Genomic DNA, 15,908 nt, shown 5'->3' with positions numbered 1-15,908 from the left:
TCTTCGCTTAGTGAGGAAAACGGAGTTACATAAATTACCGCCGAGGACACACAGTTTAAAGACAGAATGCCCGAATTAAGTAAATAAAACGTCCGACATAGACCGGCATTCACGTTACTTCAATTAAAAATTTATCTTGAAAGGAGTTTGAAAACCTTCTTAATGCAGTATACTGTAATCGCTCATCCACAAATATAATAGAAAGATAGACAAATTAATTAATGTATATCGAAACGCTTAATTGTAGGTTATGATACGTAAATTGCTTGAAAAATTAATATTACTTTTAGATACAGAACTGTACAAAAATGCAGAAAGCAACAGTAAACTGAATAATACGATAAACACGAAAAAGTAATTCGAGAGATATTCGCAAGTGGATAAAGATAAAATTTGCTTAATATCAACGTTTGTTTATAAATATCGAAGGAGTTTGTAGCACCATAATGTTTTTCACTTACACCTGAGCTTAGAACTTATGGTTAAATATAAAAAACTACATCATAAAGATAGATTCAAGAAAAGTATAATTGTTTTAATGTAACAAAGAGTTGTCTTTTTGATGTTACTTTATACGATATTTTCTGACAGACTTGCAAATTTTCTCTACTTTTCTTCAAAATGTTTTCTGTAAATACTTTTTTGCTTCATCGGTGTGATTATCTCTGATATAATTTCAGCATACAATTTGCATGTTTTAATAATTTTCTATAAAATGTTTACGACCAAAGTTTTATATGTGTTTGTTTCTGATTATACTGAAATTTCTGTTAAAGTATTTCTTTGCTCCTGTCAATTACATTTTCGATTAATATAAAAGTAAAAAATTAAATTAAAATATTCCTCACAATAAATAGACTTTTACTTTATTATTTTACATAAGAAAATAAACTTTCAGAANACATTTCTTCAAAATGTTTTCTGTAAATAGTTTTTTGCTTCAACGGTGTGATTATCTCTGATATAATTTCAACATACAATTTGTATGTTTTAATAATTGTCTATAAAATAACTGTTTGTTTCTGATTATACTACAATTTATGTGAAAGTAATTCTTTGCTCGTGTCAATTACATTTACGATTAATATAAAAGTAAAAAATTAAATTAAAATATTCCTCACAATAAATAGACTTTTACTTTATTATTTTACATAAGAAAATAAACTTTCAGAATGCATATTCTTTTAATAATTATAAAATTAACGTTGCACTTTGACAGAAGATAACAAATCGACATTTTAAAATTTAACAATTATCACGCAGTCGCAGTCGCTCTTTCCACGATCATCGATATTGCGGGCACGATTATGTTTATTTCTATTATTCAGTAATTCTCAATCGAAACATTTAAGTGAATGCAGCTTGTGAAGGAAGCAAAAATGAAATACACAGAGTTACTTATCCTATTGGTCTCAGTTAAATTCTTGACAGCGGAAGCGAGTAAGTAAGACTTTTATGATATTATTCAGATAAAAAAATAAACCACTTCCGAATTATTATTGTTCAGTTTTATCAATATCTATTTTTGATTTTAAGAGTTAGGCGATTTGAATATGTATTTAGGCTTTGGGTATCGAGTACAATTTACCATAGTTTAATTTTAACGTCTGTAGATGTCTTCTGGTTAATAACCAATCGTCGATTTATTTCTGATTTTATGGCTAAAAACAAGAAAAAGATAGTGTAACTGGGATCGATTCATTCTGTTTGAAATTATTTAATATCTTATATTCGTTTTGAAGTTACAATAGTACATCGATACTCGAACTTAAATTTGCTTTAGAAGGTCGTTCGGCTGCAATCTGAGTATTGAATTAATATTTTTATAAAGAATAATGTAAATTAAACTAATTCGTTGCAAATTCCTCAAAATACTCGTATAAAAGCATTTTAATTAGATCAAAGTTAAGAAAAAATTTATAAATAATGAAAAAAATAAAAATCAAGTTTACGAAATACAAAAGAGTAAAATAAGCCTATTCATTGTATTAGGTTAAACAAAGAATTTTGTATATTGTTAAAAACTGTCGTTACTTAACACAGATGTGTGATGTAACATTTCGTCTCTAATACAGGATCGTATTGTTCATTTATGAGCTTATTTTAATCTGTAAACTTTACGTTACGTTTTAGTAAATTAAGTAGAAAAATCTGCAGAAAAAACATATTTGGAATATTTTTTTTAATATCTGAAAGCAGGCAACGTGAATTACAAAATTTTTCCATGGTCGTTATCATCATTTACGGTAGTCAATTCCTAAATAATTTTAACAAATAAAAATTTAAAATAAAAAGAATATGTTAAAAATTAATATAGATGATTCTTCATATATACATTCAACTATATTAAAGCACATGCAATTTAACTTTATTATACCATTATTTTTATATAGATTTGAAGCATAAAATTGACTAACATACTAAAATTATGANTATTTCTATTATTCACTACATTTTCAATCGAAACATTTAAGTGAATGCAGCTTGTGAAATAGGGGAAAATGAAATACACAGAGTTACTTATCCTATTGGTCTCAGTTAAATTCTTCATAGCGGAAGGGAGTAAGTAAAACGTTTATTACATTATTAAGATAAAAAAAATTAACTAACTTACGGATTATTATTGTTCAGTTTTATCAATACAATACCTATTATTGATTGCAAGAGTTAGGCGATATGAATATGTATTTAGGCTTTGGTGTTTCGAGTACAATTCACCATAATTTAATTTTAACATCTGTAGATGTCTTCTGGTAAATAACCAATCGTCAATTTATTTCTGATTTTATTGCTAAAAACAAGAAAAAGTTAGTGTAACTGGGAATGATTCATTCTGTTTGAAATTATTTCATATTTTATGTACGTTTTGAAGTTACAATGGTACGTCGATACTCGAACTTAATTTGCTTTAGAAGATCATTCGACTTCAATCTTAGTATTGAATTGATTTTTTCATTAAGAACAATGTAAATTAAACTAATTCGTTGCAAATTCCTCAAAATACTCGTATAAAAGCATTTTAATTAGATCAAAGTTAAGAAAAAATTTATAAATAATGAAAAAAATAAAAATCAAGTTTACGAAATACAAAAGAGTAAAATAAGCCTATTCATTGTATTAGGTTAAACAAAGAATTTTGTATATTGTTAAAAACTGTCGTTACTTAACACAGATGTGTGATGTAACATTTCGTCTCTAATACAGGATCGTATTGTTCATTTATGAGCTTATTTTAATCTGTAAACTTTACGTTACGTTTTAGTAAATTAAGTAGAAAAATCTGCAGAAAAAACATATTTGGAATATTTTTTTTAATATCTGAAAGCAGGCAACGTGAATTACAAAATTTTTCCATGGTCGTTATCATCATTTACGGTAGTCAATTCCTAAATAATTTTAACAAATAAAAATTTAAAATAAAAAGAATATGTTAAAAATTAATATAGATGATTCTTCATATATACATTCAACTATATTAAAGCACATGCAATTTAACTTTATTATACCATTATTTTTATATAGATTTGAAGCATAAAATTGACTAACATACTAAAATTATGAACATGTACTTTACTTATGCGAAGATAGAAAAAAATAGAAACTACTCTTTTGATGCGATATTTACTTATTAATATTGTTAAATAAAACTTAAAAAACGATTGTATAAGTTTTTTATAACTATAAGAACACCAAAATTATTGTAGTAGTACTAAAATATGCTGCATCATAATTGTTATTCAAGGAATACTTGCATCGTTATATAACTAATAACTATTTTTTCTTTTAAGAAAAAAACAAGCTATAATTTAGGTTTTCGAGTATAGTCTTACCTTACTCGAGATATTACACAAGACTTTCTTTATCTTTTCCAAGTATTTGAAAATATTTCCTTTAACCCAAAATTCAAATATGTATAAAGGTTTACGGCTTTGGAAACGTCTTTTTTAAATTTGTGCCATTGAAATAAATAAATAAAATAAAAGAATCTGTTTATTTTTGTTTACCCGTTTATTGGGCCGTGGGTTGGACACCCCTGATGTAAGTGAAAGTTTACACTTCATTCTCGCTTTTTTCACAAGTTGCATTCACTCGAAAGTTTCAATCTAAAATGTATTCAATGACAGAAAAACTACAATTGTGTCCGCAATAGCGATCGTTTTGAAATCAGCTTAAGTCAGTGCGTGATAAATATTAATTTCTAAAATTTCAATTAATTATCTTTTATTTGTCAGGATAATTAATTTCATTATTAGAAAAAAATTATATTTAATATTTTTAATATCATTTGTTTTCTCATAGGAGACACTGACTGTCTTTTTTAGATCATTTGATAATGCTAAGCCAATTAATAAGACCACAGTTAACACGGATTCCAAAGAAAATTCCTTTTTGAAGCAAAGCACATCATAAACATTTTATTTCATTAATAAAAATATCGAAAGAGGTTTCAATCGAGCTCTTTCGAATCCATGTTAATTGAGTAAACGAGATTGATTAATGCTTAACATTATTAAACCATTTTAAAAGAATAACTAGTGTCTCTCATGAGAATACGAATAATATTAAAAACATTAATTACCACAGTTAACACGGATTCCAAAGAAAATTCCTTTTTGAAGCAAAGCACATCATAAACATTTTATTTCATTAATAAAAATATCGAAAGAGGTTTNTTTTCTCATAGGAGACACTGACTGTCTTTTTTAGATCATTTGATAATGCTAAGCCAATTAATAAGACCACAGTTAACACGGATTCCAAAGAAAATTCCTTTTTGAAGCAAAGCACATCATAAACATTTTATTTCATTAATAAAAATATCGAAAGAGGTTTGAATCGAGCTCTTTCGAATCCATGTTAATTGAGTAAACGAGTTTGATTAATGCTTAACATTATCAAACCATTTTAAAAGAATAACTAGTGTCTCTCATGAGAATACGAATAATATTAAAAACATTAATTAAAATATTGATATATGATTATAGTTTTATTAACTATGAAATTAGTTTTTTAGGCAGACAGTAAATTAATTGAAAATATAAAAATTAATATTTATTACGTACTGACTTAAGCTTTTTCCAAAATAATCAATGTTGCGGGCGCAGTTATATTTATTTCTATTATTGAATACATTTTAGATTGAAACTTTTAAGTGAATGCAACTTGTGATAAAATAAGAATGAAGTGTAAAGTTTTACTGACAACAATTCTTTCTTTTAAGTTCTTGCTAATAAAAGCGAGTAAGTAAAATTTTTGTTATATCATTATGCTAAAATAAATAGACTGACTTGTAAATTTTTTATTTTTAATAACTGGGCGAAACCCTGGCTACTGGAGTTACGTTTGCACTTTCTTTTCCGGGCTTAAAAAAAGAACTAGGATAACTCGGACTTATGCTTTTTAATTTCTTTATAACAGGAGTTAATAATTTTACTTAAGTTTTAAATAACGTTTACTTATCGTCGATTTATTTTTCTGTTTATAATTTCAACTAAACAGTTTTAATAAATTAGAATAGACATTAAAAACATTCTTTTGAAAATGTTTAAATAATTCGATGATACTTAGTTTAGTACAAATATATCTACTGTAAAAAAGTAAATAATTGTTTACCTTATTACTATATTAAATTCTAAATATATATTACGCTTTTCATACAAAATATTTCAGTTCATTTTTAATAAATTACATTTTTTCATTGTCTTCCTCATCATTTACAGAAGCCTAGTCATAAATAATTTTCATAAATAAAACTTCAACACTTAATAAACAACTTCTAAACAAAAAGAAAAAATATATGTTATAAATTTATATAGATGATGCTTTTTTTAAACATTTAACTATGATAATATAAATACAATTTAATTTATTGTACAAAAGTCAATTGACTTTTTAAGTATTAAATTTCGTACAAAAGATAATATTATATTGTATGATATTAATAACACTTAAAGCGAATTAGTTTTCATATTATTATTTTTACAAAGATTTGTTGCATAAACCCTTGACATACATACTAAAATTATTAACCTGTATTTTCTCTATTTGAAGATAGAGAAGAATCTAAAGAACTCACTTGATGCATTGTTTACTTATTAATATTGTTAAATAATAATTAAATAAACCATTGTATAACTTTCATATAACTACAAGAAAAGCAAAATTATTTTAGTAGTACTAAAATATACTGCATAATAATTTTTTTGAAAGAATACTTGCATCATTATATAAATATTTTTTTGTTTTCAGAAAAAAACAAGCTATAAGATAAGTTTTCGAGTATTCCCCTTATAAACAATCCTCTCTGAAAAATTTCAGAAATTTTCGATAAATGCACGTTTAATACATTTATCGCAACATTAAATACGTTTTAAAAAGTCATATATTACAAGTTTTAGAAACAATTTCAAATTTAATAACTTGTATTGCGTATAATTTCATCTGAAAATTCACAATATTTGCTTTTAGTCATATGAAACTCAGTTTTCTAATACAGTACAATTAGATGTCAATTTAGAGCTTCCAATTCTTCTGTAAAGCGGCTGGCTCTAATTTGCAAGACTTCAAATAACGCGAGTGTTATATGTATTAATAGGATATATACAAAAATTTGTGCTTGACTGTACAAAATATGACCGTATTGGATTTTAAGGCGTTATACCCTTCTATCCTATTAGAACCATGTTTTTGCCATTTACGGGATTTCCTTTTAAGCAAGATCAAGCATTCAGAAAATAAGAGAAAGCATATTTTGGAGTTGACGCATCTAGCAACTTTTTCTTCTATTTTCAACTTTAAAGGCGTCACATACGCGCAACAGAAGGGCGTCGCCATGGGAACCCCAATGGCGGGTACTTTATGTGAGATGGTGTTAAGAACACTTGTGCCGATTTACGAAACGCAAATCCTACTGTACGCAAGGTATGTCAATGATGTGGTTATTTTATGGAATGTCAAACCCAACTTACAGCAATTCATAAAGAACGTTAACGATAACAAGTTCGGTTTCGAAATTGAACTAGAGCAAGAAAGTAATACGCGCCTACACTTTCTGGATTTATCTATACAACTTGACAGCAAAGGGAATTTTCTCACTAAAGTCTATAGAAAGCCTACGAACAACCCGACATTTATCCCATGGAATTCACACGACCCGCCTAAGGATAAGCTAGCCGCATTCCGAGCGCTCATCGCGCGAGCTTATTCGCACTGCAGCAGTACCCAGGACAGAAACGAAGAGCTATGTTATATCAATAAACTAGCTAAGGGACACGGGATTAATATTAAAGCTATAAAAAGCCAATGTAAGACAAGTAGCAAGATGAGAAGTTTACAAAATACAGAAGAGTTCACAACGATGGAATACAAGGCCTCGCTAAGCAACATATATAGGCGAATAGGAGCTGCTACAAAGAAAAGAATAATATACGAAAGGAATTTTACTATTTATCAGTTGCTAAGGGCAGACAAAGATTCTATGGACAAAAACACTCTACCAGGAGTCTACAGAATCCCGGTTACAGACATACGGAGGCAAAATATGATGTTCTACATCGGAGCTACCGGAAGATCCATCAAACAAAGGCTGTTAAAGCACCAGAGAAACATAAGAAAAGAACAGCCGTGCACAGCGCTGGCGACGTATATATCTTAGCCGACCCTCAAGAGGTCAAAGCAGAGTAGGACCGAGCTAAACTGATACAAATAGTACGCGACAAAAAGCACCTCAGATACGCCGAAGCCTGGCATATCTGCAAAACAAGCCAAAAAGGTTTAGCTATCAATTTCCGGGATGCAAGCAAAATATCGGAAAAAAGCCAACATGCATACTATAAGAGTCAAGAAAGTTAGCAAAGCGGCAACTCTCTTAATTTTTGTATCTGTCTGCCCTTTATTGTATTTTAATGTATTTTACTAGTATTATTTTAACTACTGTAGTTACAGCCAATATGTAGAGATGGCGCTTATACAATAGAATACTTTTTAAAAACATTCCAAAAATAACGCTTGTATCGGTAACGCAAATTTTAAGTTCGAAGTTCGATTGTTCAGTTTTTTCTTGATAAAGACCATTGAATATGGTCGAAAACGTTAGAATGTATCTATTAAATTTTGGCTGCATATGTAAATGTTTTTTGAGTGTATTTAGTTAAGAAATGCAGTCTCTGACGAGTTATGGAAGTAAACCACGATTAACTGTATACGAACTTCCAGTCTACTCCAGAAATCATGTGAATTCAGTTCAAAATTTTTCCCGTGAGAGAAGTTAGATAAAAAGCATGACTCTAAGGGGAAAACTATGGTGTACAGAGGCAAGACACCACTAAAATCGAAAGCATTGTGACGACGTCACAATAAATAATAAATCGCTCGTATTCTAATTAGAATTGCAATGAGAATGACTTAATCGCAAATTCTTTCTTAATTATAAATTAATTTATATAATCAACTAGTTATATTTATTAATTGTGCATGTAAACGTTGTTATGATATTTGTTATTATATATTCAAAACGCAAAAATGTCGACATTTCCACTTTAATAACGAAAAAGTATCTTGACATTTTTGGATGCTGTTTTTCTCAATATAAAGCGAATTCATGATTTTACAGAGATTGGAGAATTTCGGTTGAAATGTTGAAAACTTTAATGCAAAAGGAACCAGATTACGTCTTTCATCCCCACTACATGGCACCACGTTACCTAGCTCTTCCACGGTCTCTGCTGTAACCATATGCCCGGGCTCTACCGATCTAAACCAATTGTAGTTTCGTTTCGTCCACGTAAGCCATTACGCTCAACTCCATTTTTCCTTACGCTCAACTCAAATCCCTTCGCGAAGTTTCAGCTTTTATGTAACTATTACAAATATATGTTTTTTAACGACTCATCGACATAATGTTTAAGACAAAGTTCTCTCATTTTAGACAAGACGAAATCTCAAAACCAGATAATTTTAACGAGCGACTTTAATTTATCCAAAACCTTAACCGATTAAATTCCATCTGACTTTATTTTATTATTATTATTATTTTGTTATTTTTTTACTTTGTTTAATTTCACTTCATTATTACACTTTTCTTTTTAATCTGTACTTTTCGTCAATTTTATTCTTTTCTCAACAATAAATCATATTCATTTGTTACACATTACTGCTTATACTACTCGCCCAGACTAACTACTTCGAGAACATCGTCTCGAGTTTCTCGATGTCACCGATATAGTTATAATTTTAATTTTTTTTTTTTACATTGCTACAACTCTAGTTTATAACCTTCACGATACGTTTTATTTTTTCAGATCCATCCAAAGAAGATGTGATAAAGTTTAGCAAAATTGTTCGTATAGTTTTTATCATTTTATAATAATTATTTATAGTTTTTGACGATTTTTTAAATTTTTAGTATTTTGTAAGCGATTTTACGATTTCTCCGAATGAAACACATGAACATTTATCATTTCCTTTTTCCACCCTCTGTAAGTACAAGAAATTCAGGTAAGAAATGAAAAACAATCTCGTTAAAATATAGAATGTGTTTAAGTAATCAATTACCATAATAGTACTTAATTCAGTAATACAGTAGACCTCCCTATAACGCTTAGATACGTTCCACGCTAATCGAATTTTACCTTGTAGGAACGATTAAATACATGAGCCAATCGCAGCCCGATAGGTGGGAACTTTACGGACTAAGGCTGTTCGAAAGGTTTTCTTCTATAAAATTAACCGATTCTAGACTAATTCCACTCAACATTTCCAAAATACGTATAATTTTTTGGGAATAATCTGTATAAACTATGCTATAAACAAAAAATTGTAGGATTACTTACACCGTTCGACTACGCCGTTGCTTAAAGCTGGTTTTCATCGCGGAACAGCACGCGAAACGACGGCCGCAATTTCTGATAACGAATTTTTGGCGGAAAAATAACTTGACCTTTGGAGACATCATTAATATAAATAATTTTTATGGCCGTTGAATAAGAAGTGTTTCTTTCACAAGAAATGTATAAAATTAGTGCTGTATTAGACTTACGGTACCTAATTTACATACTGTACAGACGATAATAAACTCAACTTACTAGCCTAAAATCTCCGTAGCGTGTTGCCAGGCGGCAGAAAGCATATATATAATTATAATAAAGTTACAATAAATTAAGTTAATATATAATTATATATACAGTACCTAATTTATATATAATTAATATATAATTATATGTACAGTACCTAATTTATATATAATTTATATATAATACTAAACAGACGATAGCAAACTCAATTTAGCCGCTCCGTAGCGTGGCGCAGGGTCGGAGGAAAGTAGTTCGGCTGCTCATCCACTATTGGTCCAGACTCTATCAATCTTGTCGCGAAACGACGTTATAAGAGGTACGTTATACGAAAGTTGCTACAATTTTTCCGCTACGTTATAGGAATTGTCGTTATGAGAACGTACGTTATAGGGGGGTCGACTGTACATACAACAGGTATATTTAATCACATTTATTAATATGAAAATTATTGTTTTCAAATATACATGTTATAGCCTATATATATTACTATATTCGTCAACATAAAAAAATTCGACAGCTAAACCAATTATAAATGTTTAGTGCAGAATAATATAATTATTTGTTTTCTTTTATATACAGATATTTTGTAATATATTTAACTCAAAGAAAGAAAAGTTAACTTCATTAGAATTACAATTCATTTCATGTACGTTTTAAACACTTTACAGTGTAGAGTGCGTTGCTACGTTAATTACAGTAACCTTTCCTAACAGTCGAAAATAGTCTTATATGAAAGACGAATTAAAAGAGATAGTAAAACAGTGTTTTTAAACGATAGTTGTTTCTTCGAATTCCGTTCACCAGTGCATTATATCAAAAGAGTGTAAGATACTTTCGTTATAAAGAAATTTTTCGTATGTCCAACCTAGTGTACTAGCTATTCGTGTATTTTTTTAAAAATCGAAACACTAAAGTATCGTGCGCGTAAAAATCGAAAATTCCAGTTATATCATCGATTTTGAAACTGCGATGAGTTTACATTCACTCTTAAATGTTGTGACTCAAGGTTTATTCAGTAAAATAAAGTGTCTGATTATCCATATTTTAATTTGAAATATCACTTTTATATAACTAACATATTAAAATTACTGTAAACAAGATTATAAATTTTTGACGTAAGTTCCTTAAAATCATTTGATATCAATAATATTCTTACGTCACATTCCAACGGATTAAATCCTTATTCTTAGAAATAAAAAGAAATTGGCATTGGAAAACAGTAAACAAGATTTTCCCTTTTTATCTCTTTCACACCTATATGTTTTACTTTTAAAAATAATTTTACGTAATTTATCGTTTCTTAAAGCCACGTAGGTATTTGCGCCATTCATAAAATGCTACACTATATTTAACTAATTTTTATTTTTTAATTTAGATGTGAATTTGCCAAACTAAATGGAACTGACTTCGTTGATTCTGTAGAACAAGTAAAAAATGGGGTATGTTCGACAATTGGTATTTGCGTAGAGTTTATTATATTCTATGATTTTTTTGATTTAGTGTAACCTAACGAAAACACCTTCTTTAACTTTATCGAAAGAGAAAAAGTAATAATAATAAATTATCGCCGCTTTATTATTAAATAGCGTTATATTTCCACTTATTAAGAGGAAAGAGAATATTAATGCCAATCTTTATATTGTGCAAAAGTAATTAGATTTAATTTGTTACATTTTTTCATTACTGAATTATAAATTTTAACAGAAAAAATTAATTTATCGTGTTTAACTTTATCCTGAAATTTAAAAAAAAAATATATATATATATTGTTAAATTACTTTAACTCGTCAGTATATTTATTTCCTGAGCGTGACTGTTGTGCAAAAGTAAATAAATGCATTAAGTAATGTTATTTAATAGAACAGTGTGCTACTGTCTGGGTCAATTGTAATTCATTTATTTTAAAATAGTTGTAAATTTATCGAAAAGAGCATTAAAACGATAAAATCCCTCTGAAAAGTAATCAATAAATGTGGGGCACATCTAGATTGCTAAAAAACATTGTACAGAAATTATTAGCAAAAACATAATTACTAACATATATCGAAAACTGTCGATATTACGTTTTAACAGGACGCCGACATCACCGGCCAGTTCCAGTTAGTTAATGCTGATATGAGTGACGTTGTGGAGTTTACTCCAATTAACAAGTTTTCCCCTTTGCAATTCGTCATTAAAAACAAGAATTTTGAACCTTCCTGGAAATCACTAATTTCTCCTTTCTCTTTTTGGGTAAGTAACGCTTTAAAATTTAATTGACACAAAATTTTAAATGATATTTCAAACACAAAAAACCTTTCATATAAAGGTGTGGCTGGTGATTTTCTTGTGTACTTTGGTCGCTGGAATACTCATATTTATAATACTCAGTTACGATAAATCAACAGAAGACAAGAACAAGGGTTGGAATAAAAGAAGGTTCGTTTGGTTTCTGTTCGGAAGTTTTCTCAATCAAGGTAAGTATCAACAATACACAAGACAATACTTTCATTTAAAAACTGTATTTGCTGAACATTCTTTCTTTCGTTTTTATTTTAGGAGCCGATTTGAAAGTCTTTAGACGTTCACCCTCCAGAGTGGCCTTGGTCTTCTGGATGCTTCCAGTTTTGATCATATGTTGGGCTTATGGTGGAACCTTAACTTCGTTTATGATTACCAAGGAAAAACAGCCATTGCCGAAAACGTTTGAAGAATTAGCATCAGCTATCCAGAAAGGAGAATTTACTTGTACTGCACCTGGTCACCCGAGTGTAATAAGCTTGTTCAAGGTACGTTGCTGTTCGTAAATGTATTTAAAAAGATTTTACGTAAAATATTTCAAATCTTTTTATAAATACAGTAAATCCGTTAAGTGCACTAACAGATATTTAGGTAGCGTTATCGAAGTTGTGGGTTCTCCAAAGCTTTGTAAGTTCGTAATTTGCTTCATAAAAAATTAAAAAATGTAAAGTTGTATTAACATTAATAATTTATTTCTATTGTTTAATTTGAAAGTAACATTTAATTTCACGAATGTTATATTTGTCTTGAAAACAACGAAGAACTTTAATAATTTTGATGTTTTCACATGAGTCTCTTATTTTCTAAATTTTTATTATTATTTTTTTTTTACTGTTAACTTTATTTGTTTCTTCAGTAAGATATCTTTTTAGTAAGTTAAATTTCCAATTTGATAAACACTTTTTGCTATTAATGCAACAGGTCTGCTGAAAATGCTGTTATAGATGTTAATTTGAACTTTCGCTTTTGCTTTTCAATAATAATTTGTAATCTGTTCACATTTGCGGCAACAGAATACAACCGAAGGAAAACCGCGGCTTTTTACTATTTAGTGTAAAAGCTAGTTAAGTAAAAGCGTATATATCTATTGTGAAATTTCGTGACCCAGAAAGATATTGCAGAAAGCATTGTAATAACTGAAAAAAGTGAGGTTAAGTCTGATAATTGCTAATACAATTGCTACGTATTAAGAAACAAGAGAGAAATTTTTTCAATCAATCACTGCATACGAATTCCGTGATGGTTTCGTTTGTTTTAGGTCTTAATAGTGCGGTGGAAAATGATTATGTCCTTTTGTGAAAAAAAAACAAAATTCTAAAAAGCACGTCCACCAGCTTGAAATGCGTATACTTTCTTTCTAGGAAAATTGAAGTGTAAACTATAGCAGTCCAATCATATCGTCAACAATATATGAGAATAGTTCAGGAAAACGAGATTCAAGTCATGAATTAGTCAGTCGGAATACCAGGTTTGATTCCTATGAAAAATAGATGGATATTTTGGTACAGGCAAACGAAAAGCAATACGATAACACGATTGCCTCGAAGACTAAGATCATTGAAATATGAAAAAAAATTTCTCAGTATATTCTTCAACAATCGATCGAGTTAACGACAGATTTTTGAAACTAATCGTAAACAAATGACGTTGTTCTGGTTATCTTTCATAAATACTTTTGTAAATTACATTTTTCCTTTATTATTCACAATTGATTATAAAATTATTGAACATTTGAAGAGACTCGTTCTCATTAAATGGATTATTAGAAAGCTTTGTGTATAAATATAAAAGTATAAAAAGAATATTCTTATACGACGTTAAACAGTAACTTTTTACGTCAGAAATTAAACTGATTTGATGGCGAAGAAATTAAAAACTAATTCCAAAACCAAAAACGGAAAATCATGTATTGTAACATATGTCGATCCTCGGGAACTTTCGTTGAATCTCCGCGAATGTAATCGAAGGAGATGTTCAAAATCCTCGGCTTATGGACAGTATTCAATAGAAGGAAGTTTGAAAATTTCAGAGAAAAAACAGATTCGCATCCGAGTTTTGAAACGTGAAAGTTACGTTGGTCCTCACTGTTCCTCGTGAACTAATTCGGAGAGGAAAAAACTAGTCAATTATGTAGAAGTGCAAAAAGTATTTAGATTGTTTAATGAAATTATATTTTTAAATGCCAGTACGCATTCGAAATATTGTTTCGTGACTGTATAAAACGATTTATATTAAATTTTGATTATTCCTTTCAGAATTCTAAACAAAGTTATTTGAAAATTTTATATAAAGAGATTTCAAGCAATCATATCATCTATACACACGATTTGATTCTCCAAGGGAACGACGAATCCTTCGATTACACTCGTGTTGCATACATCTATAGTATGGTTTACCTGAAAATTTCCGATTACGAAATCGCCTTGGATGTGACAGTGTCTGACGATGTATTATTTTCCATGCCGGCAACATTTGTTATGAGAAAAGGATTTTCCCATAAAGAATATTTCAACAAAGTGTAAGTTCTATTTTAAGTATACGAATTCTTAGATTAAAAATTTCGTAATTATGCTTTATATTTATTTCAGAATGTACAATATATTCGAAAGTGGCGTTCAAGACCATGAAATAGATGTTGACATGAGAAAGTACAATCCGATTCCGAAAATTATTCACGAGAGAGTTGCTATGAGAAAAGAAAAAGAGTCTGATGTTGAACCCTTGGTTTTAAGAAATTTTTATGGAGCCTTCGCAATTCTTGTTATCGGTTACCTTCTGTCGTTCGCTTGCTTCCTTGTCGAATTAATAATTGGAAATAAAATGAAAAGATTCCAAATTTAAATTTTACGCAATTATACCCTTAACTGTTGTAGTTCGATATGTTTCCTTTCGTGTTAAATATATATTAAATATATAAATAAATATATAATTTATAAACCCATAACATTCACTTTCTTTACCATGTTTTTTGTTTTCTTCGGATAATGGAATCTTTGATTTATCGAAAGTTTTGCATTTGGTTTTAGATATTCTATAATTTTTTAATATGAAATGAGAAAATTAAATTTTGCTGCTTTGTACTTTTATATTCTCTAAACTGTGATAAAATTATCTCATAAAATAAAACTCTTAGCTGAATTGCAGTGTTATATTTCAAAGACGATTACAGATCATTTATTAAAGTAGATACAAATTTCACAAGATGATATTCGAATCAATAATTAATATTAATTCTCACAGCCATAATTTATATTCAGGATTTCTTTCCTATAATTTTACTAATATAATTGATTTTAGTTTACTTTTTATATATTTCGACAATCGACGTTTACAATACTGTTTTGGAATTTTGTTATTATTATTACCAATTTATTATTTTGTAGGTGACTTAAAAATATTTATAAAACATCGCAATTATTTTTGAAAAAACAATATTTTTTTGTAGATTTCTGTTTCAATTTAACATCGTCACCTTTCTGGTAATGTAATCTATATCGCAAGACTAATTTATACATTTTATTTAAAACTTATGGAACAGATTTGCCGTGCTAATCGCTC

The 15,908-nt window shown here is 28.8% G+C and overlaps 1 protein-coding gene across 2 annotated transcripts; it reads left to right on the top strand.

Moving 5' to 3' along the window:
- Positions 1–1,345: 1,345 nt before the first annotated feature.
- Positions 1,346–15,242, top strand: LOC111637358 (glutamate receptor ionotropic, delta-1-like). 2 transcript variants are annotated; one of them, XM_023382830.1, is made up of 9 exons: positions 1,346–1,440; positions 9,300–9,337; positions 9,404–9,495; positions 11,446–11,509; positions 12,144–12,302; positions 12,379–12,526; positions 12,609–12,838; positions 14,606–14,868; positions 14,939–15,242. In XM_023382830.1, the coding sequence occupies exons 1-9, from the start codon at positions 1,356–1,358 to the stop codon at positions 15,189–15,191; spliced, it is 1,332 nt and encodes a 443-aa protein (XP_023238598.1). In that variant the 5' UTR covers positions 1,346–1,355; the 3' UTR covers positions 15,192–15,242. The 2 variants fall into 2 exon arrangements, with proteins under 2 accessions (XP_023238598.1, XP_023238599.1); XM_023382831.1 differs by lacking the exon at positions 1,346–1,440 and adding an exon at positions 8,015–8,782.
- The last annotated feature ends 666 nt before the right edge of the window (positions 15,243–15,908 follow it).

The sequence above is a fragment of the Centruroides sculpturatus genome, unplaced genomic scaffold (genome assembly GCF_000671375.1).
Source record: "Centruroides sculpturatus isolate CEXI.00-Female unplaced genomic scaffold, Cexi_2.0 scaffold1082, whole genome shotgun sequence".
Taxonomy (NCBI): Eukaryota; Metazoa; Arthropoda; class Arachnida; order Scorpiones; family Buthidae; genus Centruroides; species Centruroides sculpturatus.
Note: the sequence above shows the minus strand (reverse complement) of the source record. Positions and strands in the feature narration are given on the sequence as shown.